Here is a 13,703-nt window from a genome sequence, read left to right as displayed (position 1 = left end):
TGTTTTACAAACATCTCAAGCATTGCAGTGGGGAGACTGAACATTTTCTTTAGGACCAGCTCACAGAAAAACAGATTTACTTTTTTTTTTTTTTTTTTTATAACTCCTGTCCACAAAAGTCACTGCTGTCCCAGAGTTATGCTGACCACCTGTAAATTCTACAGAGTTAGAGCTTTGGGGCAGCTCATCCTAAGAAATAGATGGTGTAGAAGAACAACCCTACTGAGCTGTTACTACTGAAATTTTCACTTACCCCTCAAGGTTTTTTTTATACAGTTACGTACAAGTGCAAAAGGGTATTCTGTCCTAACAGTTACTGAGCTACTACAGAGTAAAGAGCACCTGCCACCTGCAGATAGCATAAAGTGATTACAGATGTTGAATGCACAGAATTTGGAAAAGACATGAACAGTGAATCAGATGTTGGCTTTACAGTGTTTCTTTATATACGGCATATGATCTTGTTGCCAGAGAAGCTCCGAGGAAAAGAGCTTTGATACTGAAAGAGGTAGCTTTACCTTTTTACTTCTATGCATCTTAAATACTGTATCCTAATCACCTAGATATGGATGACTGAAGTCTTCTTTCCCATTAGCACCAAATAATAAAATATAAGCCGACCATTTGTCTTTCTGAATTAAGTGGCGTTCGAACTTCTAGGCCTAGAATTATTCTCAGTCTTAAAGAAACAGTGATCAGTATGTCATTCTCTCTGGAGAATAGTGACACTTCCCAAGAAGGGGCACACAGGGTCCCCTTCCTTCTTGAGAGCTGTTATAGATACTACCTCCATTTTCATAAACTGCTGCACTGCTGTTGTAATATTAAGGACAAAATCCTGTACCTAAGAAGCTATCTGAGTCTGGAGATAAGCATTCTTTAGATTTTCTGTAATACAATCACCTGGTGGATGGAGATCTACTGTAATACAGTCTCCTTTCTCTCAAATGTTGGTTTCTTTGTGAATCTTCTGGAATACTTGTGGTTGATAACTGCAGTGGTCTTCTTTTTAACTAAGTTGAGATGGACTATACTTGCAGTACTCTCCAGCTATGCTAACTTTGCTTGTGGAAGTATGCAGACATACTCAGGGTATCAGACCGTAGTTTCCATTTACTTGTTTTTGGTGCTTTGATAGTTAGCATGCCCAAAGAACATGAGATGCTATCTCCCTGGACCTGGCTGCCTCTGATAGGCCTGTACTCTGAGAAGACCACTCTTTAAAATGAAAAGTTAGAAAGAAGCACTTGGCTACTTAAGAAATAAGTACTTTTTTTTTTTTTTTTGGTAGTAAAACCAAAATAAATTTGAATCGTGCATGCTGAAGACCACCTGGCTTACAGAATGGATTCTGGGGTTGGAAGGACTACTGACTGTCTCATCAAATCCTAATAATTTCCTAGGGGTAAGAGATGGAGGCAAGGCTTGGAAACCTGCCACAGAGGTTTCCAGAAATAATAAAGCACAGACCTTAAAGCACAGAGACCATTAGGGGAGCTGGAGATGACAACCCAGTAGTTAGAACACAATAACCTGAGACTTTCCCTGTCCTTTATATTTGGCAGAATGCCCCTGTGCCAACCATTTCACCTTCTCGGGGTATGTGAGGAGAGATATATAACTATAGCTTTACTAGAGTAGGCACAGATTCTACAGTACTCTCAAAATGCTAAATACATTCTTGCCTCATATCCCCGGTGGTTGTGACCTGGTATTTTTCTGTATTGATCTGCCATACTGTATTCAGAGACTGTGAGCCAGAGAACCAATGTTGAGATCTATCTGTCCATGAAGATGAGCAAGGGAATCAGCATCAAGAATTTACTCCATAAAATGTGAGTAGGAGTAGAAAACAAAGAGAAACATCCTCTGCTTCACTCTTCAGATTTATGTTGTCTGTGGGGAACAGATTTAACCTTTCCTCTTTTGAACTTCTTTCTAGAGGAATTCCCAGAATCAGACTCTTCCAAAATTTATCAGCCTTATTCCATTAGTGCTTTTTGTTTTTCTGCTGGGATGACTAGAGGGGTTGGTATACTCGTGAGACTTTTAATCATTTCAATTATCATCCTAGCTTTGATCCTTTACCTCCCCCTCCTCAGAGGGAGGTGGCGGGGAGAGGGACAGGAATTTTATACTCAAAGACCCCTGGGACAGGAGAGGTGGTGGGTCACACTTTGAGCAGCTTCAGAAATGCCTTCTTGCTTTCAGAAATGGTAGGTTACAAGTTGATGGTAGAATGCTTTGGAAGGTGCTTATCAGGTCCCTCACTCCGTTCAAGTGACATTCATGGAAGAGGTCTGGACACAGCTGACCTCACCCTTGGGATATCAAGCTCTAATCTGCAAGGTTCAAAAGGGATTGCTGCCATGCGTGCAATAGTAGAAGACACAATATGATGGTAATTCTGGCTGGAATTCCTCTGTCCAACCTGCCCTGTTGGGAGGCTGGACAGAGGAGGAGAAGACACTGGGTAGTGAGGGAGGGCTGAGGCCTGAAAACATCTTACTATGTCCTCCGTGCTCTGGATCCCTGTCAGCAATTTTCCATTGCTGTGTTGGGTGAGTATGAAAAGCCAGGCAGACACTCCCTCGTCAACAACTGGGCTCTTAATGTAGGTTCCCAGCAGCTGGGATGCTGGTCCTGACATTCAACTTACACTGCTCCCAGCCATAGGCAACTGGTAGGGGGTTCACTGGCCCTCCCTTATGGGGCCAGTGCCACCCCGATGGCCAACACCAAAGCTGTCGGCAGGGCTGGTGCCCGTCCTGACAGGGCCGCCACCATTGGCAGCTTCTGTGGGTGCCCTCCCAGATTCAGGAGGCACCAGTTGCTCATGCTCCCAACAGAGGGAGAAAAAGGAGGATGCTGCTATCATTTGTACTAATTTTGGAGGGGAACTATATTGCCATTGCCCTTATTCCTGAGAGTTCTCCTGACTGGTGAAAAGAGTTGACATGGAATCTACCCTTGTTGAAGTACTGTGCTTGAGAGACACTTGATCTCTGTGGATCAGAGATAGAACTTCAGTCAACAAACTGGGGAGAGGTGCATGAGAACTTTTAGTTTTTGATCTCTCCTATGCCTTTTCTATGAGACTACAGGAAGACATGGAGACAAGCAACCACAAGTGGGGGGGGGGGGAGGGGGGAAGGGAAGCACACATACAACTCCATTAAAAATGGCTGTTATAAATCTTTAGAAATTAATTCCAAGTACACTTTCCAACATGCAATGTTTAACAATCAGTATTAATATACCTAAGATAATGGTTAAAGAAGTCTGTGCAGAAAATTAACCAATACAGCTGAATTGGATTCCAATGTGAGAACCTGATTCAAAGAAATATACATTTCCTGCAATTATCAACACTTTTTAAGACCATACATTTCCTTATAGACCAAAGACTTTAAAATGCCCAAATGTGAAAGCAACAGAACAACACAAACAAAATAATCTTGAGTTTCCAAAAGTTATCACAACAGAATCAACATATACAAAAAAAATCTTTACTACTCAAAAACAATTCTGAATGGGACTTCAATTTAGCCAGAGTCAGTTCTCAACAGCATTAAAACAAGTCAATGAACTGGAGACTTTGGAGATTCGTTCAAAACCAGAAAAAAATGCCACTGGCCAATTCAAAGGCACTATACTGATTCTAACCAGATTTGACCTACCATAAGGATGGGAAGTTCCTGAAGTCATAAAGTATGTATTACCTCTTTAAGGCTAGGGACAGACATTACACAAACTTGTTTAGGTGATCAGAAACTGGTTGAAACCTGTAACAGAATAGATGTTCAGTGCACATAAACTAGTTTGAGAATGGCTGAAACCAGTTTGAGATAAACCTGGTTGAATGTAGTATCAGACTTAACTGATTTGGCTCAAACCGGTTTATCCAATGTCTGTCCCAGTACCCTTCCTGGATTAAGTTAAATCAGAGTCCCCAAGCATCCCAGCATGTTCTCTGGGCTGGGCAGGGCTCTCTGTTCCACAGCAGGGCTTGCCCCTCCCCTCTGCTCCCTGGCTGCAGCTCCAGAGACTGTGGGCTGCTTTCCCCTTCTCTTCACCACTCCCTGCTAAGCAGGAATTTCCCCCTCCCCTCTGCCTTGCTGAGAAGGTTTCTGTGCATTAGCTAGCAGACCACAGTCTGGATATAGTCTTTGCTGAATCAACAAGTAGCTGGTAATGTCCCTCTGTTGTTTTCTTAATTGGGTGATAAACACTGAGTTAGGGCTATCAATTCCCTACGAGACCAATCACAGTGTCCTTCCAGAGCCCAGCCACACACATCTCAGCTGCATGCTGTGGAAGGGAAGGGAGGGCTGCTCTAACACCCCCTGGCTTCTAGCCTGAATCACTGCAGGAATGTGCCTGCATTTATGGGATGTCTGTCAAGTTACAAAACTGATTTAGACTAGCCAGGTTAGACTAACCTGTAAAGACTGAATCAATTTAGGCTCACGCTTTTTGAACGTCTATCCCTAGCCTAAATCTTACACTACTTTGAAGTGACTTGACTGGCTCTGCGGATAGCGGGAGAGCAGTAGATACGCTGACTTTAGCAGTAGATATGTTTATTTTAAACAACCAACACATATATTGATTTTAGGCAGGCTTTTCACATTGGTCTTCAGTGACATACTCATTAACAGGGATCCTGATTTTCTCCGATTTAAAATAAATCCCCAATTTTCACTTAAAAAAGTAACCCAAAATCCTCAGTTTTACATGATTAAAATGAAGTTTAATCATAGAAAATGGAAATTTGGGATTACTTTTTTAAACCAAAAATTGGGGATTTTATTTTGTCAGAGAAAACCTGGATCCCTACTCATTACCAGCTAAGGGCATCTAAACTAGACAAATGTACTAGTTAGATGGTTGGATCATCATAACTAACAAAGGGCCATCTACATGTGACACTATTTCGCCATAGCAATGTGCTATGGCGATGCAGTGTCCATGAGCAAAACCCATGGTGCCACCCCTACATTGCCAAAGCAATGTGCTCCCTCAGTACAGCATGTTGCTATGACAATATAGCAGCTAAAAATAACCATGCACTTTCAGCACGGTGTAGTATGGGCTGTTACTATGCCACTAAATGATGGTGCAGTAACAAAGGAAGTATTAAATGATGGTGCAGTAACAACAGTGCCATAGGGGCACATGTACATGCGCCCAAGTAGTGCTCAATGGCTTAATGTCCATTTGGGAGGAGGTATCAAATGGGATTCCCTTGGGGGAGCTGTCCTGGGTCCACTATTGTTTAGTATCTTCAGTAATGATTTGGATGATAAGACTGAGTGCATATTTATCATATTTGTGGATAACACCAAGTTGGGTGGAATTGCAGATATTCCAGAGTAGGGTTAAGATTCTGAATTACTTGAAGAAACTAAGAAAATGGTCTAGGATCAATCAGATGAGACATAACAAGGACAAGTACAAAGTCCTGCATCTGGGACAGAATAACTGCATACAGAAATGCAGACTGGTGAATGAGTGGCTATGGCTGCAGTATTGCAGAGGAGGACCTGGGGGTTACAGTAGACCATAAGCTAAATATGAGTTACCAGTATGCTCTTGTTGCAAAAAAAGTCCCACAGAATCCTGGGTTGTCTTAACAGAAGTGTCACTTATATATCCAGGTAAGCACTCTGTTCAGACTGTTGGGGCCTCACCTGAAGTTTTGTGTCCTGTTTTGGGCCTCACACTTCAGGAAAGCAAAAAGGCAAAAAGAGGTAGCTCTCAATAAGGTTATGATGCGTTGCCCTACAGAAGGTTCTCCTGTTATATTGTGCACATACATTTATTAGAGTTATTCACATTCCAAAATTTCATAACATTAAGTATTCGGTCCCATATTTGGAATGATTCTTACCTTGTTCAAGGAAGGGGAAAAGTATGTACGTACTAGTAACTAATGTTACTTTTTGGTTTGATACTATAATACCGGTATTGTTAAAAGAAACTGGCAGTATATACATCATAAAAACCAAATTTGCAACTCAGATCTGACTACATATTTGAAAAATAAATCTTTATTGTGTGATCACACATTGACAGTTGGCTGATATGTGTTTTCTTTTTCTTTCTTTCTTTCCCTTATTCTGTTGTCCTGGAGCCACAGTTTTTTGTTTTTTTTTTAATTTCTACAATATTCTACCATGTGCCAACCAGCCCAGATAATTCATTAGTCATTTTCTGAAACATAACTGATAAAAAAAATCTCCAATACCAACACTGCGAGAAAAGGACAGAAAAGGTCTCCTGACAGAAAAAGTTAGGGATGCTCAAACTTCACTAATGAAGCACTATCAATGGGGTGCTCAACTTTGACGTGGCCAGAGGCTGTCGGTTCACTGGGCTCCACCAGTCAGGGCTGCATGCTCTATAGGCTACATCAGGGTGGGCCACAGCCCTCCTGGATAGCACACTCCATAGACAGCTCCCTCCCCATCTTCCCCCACCACTGCACTGTGTGTCCATGACTGCGTGCCTGTACTCCCCACCCCACCCACCATCGTACTGCTGTACTGCGCATCTGTGATCTCCTGCGCCACTACACTGAGCAGTCGTGCAGTTGCCCTCCCACACCATGTACCTGTGATGTTTCCCCCACATTCCTTGTTGCACCACATGCATCAGGCTCACCCTCAGCTTTCCATGCTGCCACACTGCCTGGGGCAGGGGTAAAAAACAGCAGTTGGAGGAGGGAGGTGGAACTGGATCCTCTAACTGCTGTTGCAGAGGGAGCAGTGGGGAGAAGCAATGGTCAGGCAGGAGCCTGGGGGTGTGACTATTTAATCCCTTGCAGGCTGTATGTAGTCTGTGGGATGCCATTTGGATAGCTCAGAATAATCAGGTGGAGTTTTTCTTACCCAAAACAGTAAGCTCTGCCACTTCACTCTCTCTTTCTCCCACCATATTTGTTCCAACACAGACGTATTTGCCAGCATCATTCTTTCTTGTATAGGTTATCATGAGCTTTCCTCCTCTGATCTAGGATAAATTAAGTAGAAATAAAATAGTTTTAAAAGTAATCAATTAATTATATACAGTCTGTAAAGATATGAAGCACTATGTAGATAAGTATGAGTACAGCATTCAAAGCTGAGCACAGGTTGCCATTTAGTGTATATTAATTTTCTGCATATTGGAATTTAAACAATGGGACACATGCAATACTGAACAAACTTCACGTGCTCTGGCATCTAAGGGCTCCTATACATGTGTGTGAAGCCTGCTCCATCCAACATGCTGAAAATCCAGTGCGTTGGAGTGGACTCGATCAATTAAGTCTGCTGAAGCACAGAAATTTATGTGCTTCAGCAGCCTTCCGTGTCACATGTATCAGCTTTCCTGTGCATCTCCGCATTGAAAAAATGGTAGCGGGGCACTTTGAAATGAAACATATTTGATGAGTTTTAGTTCAAAGTGCCCCGTCACCATTTTTGCAGTGCAGGGATGCTGAAACACGTGACATGCAGGTACTTTTAATTAGCATGGCTAGCTAATTAAAATCTTGGCACTGTGTCCCGCACCATGTGTAAAAATGCCTGAAAACAAGAAAGATGTAGTCTAAAAGACCTTTTTCATAGATAATGAAAAAACAAGTTAGCTGTCATTGGCTAAATCATGTAAAATCACGTTAGAAATTGAGGTGATGTTGATAAAAAAAGCTTATTTACTTTTTAGGATGTGTACATCTGTTCATCATACCTGGTTGATGTTTACACACTTTATTTTAAACCATGTGAATGTAGAATGGAAGGAGCATGTACAGCTGTTCACGGTACTGGGATCTGTGCACCCGGTATAAGTAAGTGAAGGTGGGAGGAGATGTAGGTAGAATTGAGGCTAGCAGGTCCACCAGACGGGAGGAGGAGTTTGCCCTGCCTGTAGGGAGGGGTCTAAAAGTAACCTGGTCAGCATTGGGGTAGAAAGAGTATAGCCCTGGGATTGCAACAAGGGGCTGGGCTTTCTCAGTTCCAGGGCTGGACTCTAAATATGTACAGACATTCAATAGATTGGGTTAATCTGTCACAATCTAAGTTGGTTTACTTCCTCAGGTAAACAAATTTATATATCGGGCCTGACTTTTTTTGCCTGATTTAACCACTCTGAACACCTGCACATTTAGATTGATGGGCATTTAGACTGATCTAACTTTAGTTAAATCAATCTAAATGTAACGGCAGTATGTACCCCTTCTGGTATATTAAATGAGTTTGCTATGTAAAACCTCATTAATTTTATAGTTCCATATAGAACCTTATCTTCAGTATGTCTACTGGCCAACAGCCATTCTTTTGTGCTTCTGTTTAAAACTTGATAAACACCAGTTCTACTATTCATTTCCTATTGCCATTGTTTCAAAGTATGACACACAACACATTGTTATAACACTTTTCTGCCTGATGAGAGGGAGAGAAAAAAAAATCCCAATATTAGGGGCTAAACTGCCATTCCAAGATGCATTTCACACACAATTTATACACCATGAAAAGTTGATAATTAGCAAAATGCATCAAAACTTTAAGTACCAAAAACCTGTGAAATGACTCAGGGGGGAAAAAAAGAGAAAATAAAAAACAATAACTATTTTGTAATAAAATGTCACTTCTGTTCTCATGAACCATCAAAGGAGTAGTTCCAACTAATTACACTGTCCAAAACAAGTATTGGTGGAACAAGTAAATTATGCTTTCCTATGAAGACAGATTTGCATCTTATAACTTATATAACTGTAAGGCATACCAACATTTAGCTTTTTCTTAAAAAAAAACAACAAAAAAACCCCACATGTCTCTAATCGAGTTTTAAATTTTCAGAAGTAATATAAGCATTCATGTAGGGGTATTCAGAGTTTGGCATTTGGTATATATGGAGTTACCTAAATGTTGGTCTTATTTACAGTGGTTCATTTATTTGGAAGTTAATGAATTTTCACTTGTATATATGGGCAAAGAGTTTCTGCTTGCTGTTACCAAAGTGAACGGTGCAACAGTTTATACTTAAAAATAAATTTGCTGTAGCCAAAAATCTTATTATCACTTAAATATACTCATTTTCTCTGCATTTTATAATATTGATTACATTTTTAAAATTTCAGCAAAAGTGGTCATCCAGAACAGAATATATAAATTAGATTAAATGAAAATAATATTCACTACAATGCCTACAAAAGTACATATTTTAAGTTAGGCTATAGTTAAAATCTCACATGATGATAATTTTAAACTGAAGTTACAGAATGCCTATAAAATTACATTAAAGAGCTTAATATGGTCAGTGACTAAGAAAAAGAATGTTCTTAATGTGAGGTACTTTGCTCAGGTTGCCTGCAGCTAGAAATCTATCCCTGAAAACTTGACATCTTGAGCAGCATTGGGCACTTATTATCATTGTAAGACATATACACACAAAGATGACAGTCGGTTATTGAGATAGATGAACAAGCACATATAATGTAGATAGTGTTGCATACAAATGTCATTCTTTTGCCTGTGGCACACATTGTTTGAGAACACAAAAAATTATGTCCTTTATCATCCAGCAATCTAGTAATGCTGAATTTCAATGGGGATTTGAAGCATGAAGAATGGAATATTAAAAGGTGACCTGCAAATATTTTTTTAAATATGACCTAAATGTATTTTTATTTGCTGTATGCCTTGAAAAACAAGAGTAAGAGATTGCATATAACTTTATTTACCTTTGAGCATTTTATTTTTATTTCACATTCCCCAAAATCACACACAGTTTATTTCAGTACCATGTGTGTGAAGGACAAACAGAGATTTTTCCCTAAATGTGTATCTATATTGACTACATGGTACAAGTATGGTTAAATTACTTATTTCAAACCCAGATAGATGATTATTATGAACGTACACAAATCAAGAGCCCCAAACCCACTGATGTTCAGTGGGTTTTTGGTTGTAGCCATGTTGGTCTAAGGACATAGACAGGCTAGGTTCTTTGGGTAGATGTGATTAAACCAACTGAGTAGCTGGAAAAAAGTTCTTTGCAAGCTTTTGGCCGCAATCACCCTTCTTCAGGCATAGGGAGTCTCTGCTGTTCTGAGATCTCCAAGGAATTAAGCTAAAACTGTGACAGGATTTCTGTGAGAATATAAATAGGTGGAAATTAGGAGAACAAAGATAAAGAAGGGAAGGGGGGGGAAACAAGGAACTGGGGGGGCAGCAAAGGTAAGTAAGGGTGCAAGTATGGTTGCTGTAGTAGTTTTCCAAAGTAGAAAAGAGGCCATCTGTGAAAAAGCAGATAGCTGGAAATTAGGAAGACAAAGGGTAGAAAAGGAGGAGAGGAGACGAAGGGGTGAAAAAGAGAAGTGTAAAAAGGTCAGGTCGGGCACGTATCTGGTGAATCAAAAATGTCAGGCAGGTTGTAATGTGTTATAAATTCAATATCTATATTGAGTCCATGATTTTTTGTATCCAGTAGATTTATGAAGTGAAGTTCATAGGCTTGTTTATGAAAGGTGTTTTGTAAGTTCCTTTTGAGTATTAGAACTGAGAGATTGGAGAGGGAGTGACTGACTTGAAAAGTATGCCTCCATAGGTAATGTGGTATTCTTGTCTTTGATATATTTTCAGTGTGCGTTCATTCTGGTGCACAGCTGTTGTTTGGTTTCTCCTGCATATTTTCCATCAGCACATTTGGTGCTGTGGATGAGATATATAACATTTCTGGAGGTTCAGGTATAAGATCCAGGAATGATGATGGTTCTGTTGTGGGATGGGGTGGTGGAGATGTGTTGGCAGGTTTTGCATTTCTTGTCCTGGTGTGCTCTGCATCCATTGGGTGTAGATTGGGTCAAAGGGGTTTGATCTTGTGATGGAGGTTAGTGAGGTTCAGTGCTTGTTTAAAGGTTATGATGAGTGGTTCTGGAAAGATCTCTTTAAGAATTGGGTCTTCTTCTTGATGTTCAGTGGTACTCATGTTCCTGGATCATTTAAGTACTCATGAAAATCCTATCCAAATGACAGCTACCCTGTCATTGTGTATTCTGTATGAACCATATCTTACAAAAACATATTTCTAAAATGTTAAGAAGCTATTTCTGAGTTCTGCAAGTTCAGGTGTTTCATCTACCACAAGTCGAATTGTTCAAAGCTCAGATGGAAAGAAATGTTAAAACAAGTAAAATGTGAAAAATAACAAATCATTTTTCTATAATGTAGAAATGTTCAGGGTTAGCTGTAAGGGATGAGTTATATCAGGAAGAGAGGACAGGAATCTTCCCATAGAAATGCAAATACAGTTTCTCTTTCTAGTCTGGCAAACCTTAACACATAAGATATGGTATTTCTTGGTTTAGAAAAGCTGGGAGTAGTTATAGGGGAGATTTTTGAACCCTAGGCCTCAGGCATGAATGTTTGGTTTGTTTGCTTGTGGAGGTTTCAGGTTTGAGTTTGTTTTTTTTTCCCTCTGCTTTTTAAAACTGCAGAGGCTTGTAATGGTAGCATACATTCCTAGAATGATGACTAAACTGGAATGGATAAATATGATAAATTGTACAGATTTCTGATAAATTTATCATAGGATAAATAGGGCATGGATGGACACACATTTGTACATGGAATTTTATATGTTCATAGTAAATGTACACATACAATCACACTATAAACATGATTTATATTTATAATTACACTGCTGATTGATTGAAAATGAACTTCTTCCTTTGTCTGAGTGCCTCAGTTTCCCATTACTTTATGACAGTTATCTAGCAGTAGTTATTACTCTGGGTCTTAAAAAAAAAAAAAAAAAAAAAGACTTAACAGAGGAAAACCATAGCTGTAGAATGTGTGTTCTTAAATATGCATGTGTTTTCTCCTTTCTGTGACACTTACTGCATATAAAGAATGCCTGACAGTGTAGCATGTAAAATAGGAGTTATTAACAGTCATTTGGATGACCTACATAAGGACAAATACATGGCCACTCCTGAGTAATTCAACCATCCCAGGCCCATTTAACTTATTTCTTTAAACAGTTATAAAATATATATTTTTAAAGCTATAAAAAACCCTGCAGGTACTTTAACAGATAATTAAATTTAGAATTATAAATTATGACCACCCACCAGCAAAACAATATACAAATAACGAATCAATTCAGTTGACCAATAAATCAAAGCCATAAAGCCATATCCCAAAGGCTCCATATAATGCCATTATGTACTCACTGTGCTTGTGTATATGCAGACTACCTAGAAAGAACATGGTACATGTTATCAAGGAATTTATTTGTAAGCCCCTGAAGAACAAGATGATCAGGAACAGTCCATATGGAACCATGAAGAGCAAGTAATTTCCTCCTATGACAAGGTGACAACAGTTTCTGTAGATAGGGGGAGAGCAGTGGATGTAGTATACACTGACTTTTAGCAAGGCTTTTGGCAGTGTCAAAAAAAAAAGATTCTGATAATTTTCTGACCGCAGCAGTAGTGAAGAGCCAAATTGTAAACCTCCTTCCTTCATCAAGAAAGAACCTCCTTCCTTCATCAACAAATACCCCCTCTGGCAGTAGTGGTGTGGGATGTGGATTTTATAGTGAACATAATGGCAAACACTCAACTACAGCAGAACCTCACCACTTAAAAGTAGTGTTGAGGGCGGAGATCTAGAAAGAACATCCAAGCTGCTTTTGGCACCTATCCCACCTCAAGCAGACAATATGTTAGCTGGAATTAGTTTCAGTTCTGCTCTACAGAATAAAAGAAGCTCTGCCCACCTTTAACAAACAACTCCAGTAAGTGCTTGATACTTGAAAGAGATGAGTATCTACAAAGCATTAACTGTTGTTAACTTCCATTGAGCTGCTTGGTAACTTCAGTGGGAGGTAATGTGAATCAGAACTTGACATGAGTATGTATCAAAGCACAGAATGACTGTATAAGCTTGATATATTTCCTTATAATTAACAGAGAAAGTATGAGCAGGCAAAGTATATCCTGAACATGATAAATAATCTTAATAAAAGAAAATTCAGACCACGGCATGTCTTTTTTTAGAAATTCAAAACAGTAGAAGTCTAAAAGTTAGTTATGCTTAGCTTTACATTTGGTTCTTGCCAATCTCAAAGAAAGATTGAACCGAAGACAACACCCATACTGGTGCCCTAATCAAAACTCATTTATAAACTGGAGATCCATACTTACATGAACTCTCTTGAATTAGACAGTTTTCTGAATCATGTTTTCCTATTACTATACTAACCTCAGTTGACTGTAGTATATAATGCATTTACTGTTTAACACTTCATTATTACAATTCAAATCTAAAAAAGCTAGCACAGCAAAACCATATTGTTACTACCTTACTGTATAATAGTCTGTTCTCTCTAGTTTAGCGATTCTTAACCTGGAGTGCTCCAAGATCCTTTCAAGGGTACCATGGGATGTCACCCAATGTTAGCACTGGCATGTGTGAAAACATTGTTCACAAGATAAACCCAGAGATTTCAAATAGGAACTCATAGTGTAAAAAAAGATTTTGACCTCTGGTAGTCTTTCTGAAGTCTCTGCAATAGAAACATTTTTCTTTTATTTTGTCATAGTCAAAAAAATGAGTGAAAATTAAGCTGGAATTTTCAGAGGAGTGCTTTAAGTCTAAAAAGCTTGAGAACTGCTATAGATCTTTAAAAAAAAAGAATTGCAGGGAACA

General features: G+C 39.3%; 1 protein-coding gene across 7 annotated transcripts in view; it reads right to left on the bottom strand.

Moving 5' to 3' along the window:
- ROBO1 (roundabout guidance receptor 1) overlaps window positions 1-13,703 on the bottom strand; it is a 1,177,688-nt gene that overhangs the window by 114,286 nt on the left and 1,049,699 nt on the right. For all 7 annotated transcript variants that reach the window (XM_059720628.1, XM_059720629.1, XM_059720633.1 and 4 more), the window contains one exon: window positions 6,894-7,014. In XM_059720628.1, coding sequence (XP_059576611.1) covers window positions 6,894-7,014 — 121 coding nt within the window. The remainder of the gene's footprint in view (window positions 1-6,893; window positions 7,015-13,703) is intronic.

Source organism: Alligator mississippiensis, chromosome 1 (genome assembly GCF_030867095.1).
Source record: "Alligator mississippiensis isolate rAllMis1 chromosome 1, rAllMis1, whole genome shotgun sequence".
Taxonomy (NCBI): domain Eukaryota; kingdom Metazoa; phylum Chordata; order Crocodylia; family Alligatoridae; genus Alligator; species Alligator mississippiensis.
Note: the sequence above shows the minus strand (reverse complement) of the source record. Positions and strands in the feature narration are given on the sequence as shown.